A 2,023-nucleotide genomic window follows, 5' to 3' on the forward strand; every position below is an offset into this window, starting at 1 on the left:
AAAAAAGATTAGGTGGCTGGGCATGGCGGTTCATGCCTATAATCTCAAAACTTTGGGAAGCCAGGGAGGGAGGATTGCTTGAGCCCAGGAGTTTGAGACCAGCTGCCTGGGCAATATAGTGAGACTCGTATCTCTCCAAAAAAATTTAAAAAGTAGCTGGGTATGGTGGAACATGTCTGTAGTCCTAGCTGCTTTAACTGGGAGGCTGTTTTACTAGGGAAGCTGAGGCAAGAGGATTGTTTGAGTCCAGAAGTTCAAGATTATAGTGAGCTGTGATTGTGCCACTGCACTCCAGCCTGGGTGACAGTGCTAGGCCTTGTCTCTTAAAAAAACAAAACATATATATACATAAGGTAAAATTCAGTAAGCACAGGGTTGGGTCATACTTGTTTGGCATTTCTAAGGGAAATGAATTGTTGGCAGTAGATTCAGATAGGAGTGATCTTTCTAAAGGATAGAGTAACTTCATATTGGAAATAACCTCTGAGTCTGCTTGAAATTTTTAATTTCTTGGGTTTAGTGAAAGTATTTCCTTTACATATTCAAAGCAATGCCAAGTGGTTTTATATATAGCACTCATTTTTATAGCTATAGGAGGTGCAGTGGGATGAGCTAAATCCAGAAGGCAGAATGGATATGTGAGAGGATGAAAAGCAACTAGAACCTGAGCATAGTCCAGCTTGGAAGTAGGAAAATCGATGCTTGAGAAATGAGGGAAGGAATGTAGTGGTGTCTTTTTATAAATGTGCTGCTCCCTGTTCTTAGTTTATTAGAGAACCTTGCTAATACTTCCTACTGACTTTCTTGTATTTCCTTTCTAGTTTTTCCAGAAAGGAGGAGTCAAGGAAGCCCTTAGTGAACGAGAACTCTTCAGTGCTGTTTCAGGCTTAAACATCTCAGCAGATAATGAAGCTGATTTTTTAGCTGAGGTATGTGATAAACAGCTGTTTTTCACCTTACTGGTCATGCAGAACTGCACAGAGGAGATAACTGAAACCCAGAGCTAGTTTTATCCTCCCTTTCTCCCAAAAACCAAATTAATTTGGGATTTTTCTTTTCTTCAGATGTTTCTGGTTTTTTCTTTTTCATTTCTTTTTTTTTTTTTTGAGATGGAGTCTTGGTTTGTCACTCAGGCTGGAATGCAGTGGCTTGATCTCGGCTCACTGCAACCTCTGCCTCTTGGGTTCAAGCGATTCTCCTGCCTCAGCCTCCCAAGTAGCTGGGATTACAGGTGTGTGCCACTATGCTTGTAATTTTTGTATTTTTGGTAGAGTCGGTGTTTTGCCATGTTGGCCAGGCTGGTCTTGAACTCCTGGCCTCAAGTGATCTGCCCACCTTGGCCTCCCAAAGTGCTGAGATTACAAGCATGAGCCACTGTGCTTGGCCTGTTTTTTTCTATGCTTGAAATTCAGAATACACACACAGCAAAACATTTCTTCACGGAGGGCACCATTTGGTTAAGATGGGCAAACTGCACATTTTCAGTAGACTCATATTTCCCCTATTTAATGAATGCAGAAGTTGATGAACACTCTGAGTGATACAAAAAGCAGTAACATGTGGTCCCTGCCCTTTACTAAACATAGAAAGTTAGAAGTGCCCATCTTTGGAAATACCCAGTTATTATAATATCAGATCTAGAGAACCATGAAAAAGCTTCCTCCAGAGAAAGTCTCTTACAATTGAACAAAATCTAAAAAGTGAAATAGCAGTTAATTATTCCCAATATTATACCAAAGCAGAGAGTGATTACTGAGTGTTCCAGAACTCCCCAGGATGACTTGAGTTTGGGTAAGCTGTGCCTAGCCTAAGGCTAGAGAGAAATAACAGAAAGAGTAAATTCAGCTTCCAGCACAATACAGTTGCTCAGTAAGTAAGTGATACTGTTGTTTGATGAATGGTAGAATTCTCTTTTTCCTGTTTCTGGAATGTTTTATAGAATACATTTCAAAACATAGATGATTCCAGTTGCTAGCTGGATAAAGTTAGTAAATATTGACCCTTGTAATCAAGTTAAAAAAAA

General features: G+C 39.9%; 1 protein-coding gene across 1 annotated transcript in view; it reads left to right on the forward strand.

Moving 5' to 3' along the window:
- RIOK3 (RIO kinase 3) overlaps nt 1-1,007 on the forward strand; it is a 26,668-nt gene extending 25,661 nt beyond the window's left edge. Inside the window, exon 10 of the mRNA XM_011939327.1 lies at nt 822-1,007. Within this exon, the coding sequence (XP_011794717.1) occupies nt 822-1,007 (186 nt within the window). The remainder of the gene's footprint in view (nt 1-821) is intronic.
- Nucleotides 1,008-2,023: the final 1,016 nt, after the last annotated feature.

Source organism: Colobus angolensis, unplaced genomic scaffold, assembly GCF_000951035.1.
Source record: "Colobus angolensis palliatus isolate OR3802 unplaced genomic scaffold, Cang.pa_1.0 Scaffold18, whole genome shotgun sequence".
Classification (NCBI taxonomy): domain Eukaryota; kingdom Metazoa; phylum Chordata; class Mammalia; order Primates; family Cercopithecidae; genus Colobus; species Colobus angolensis.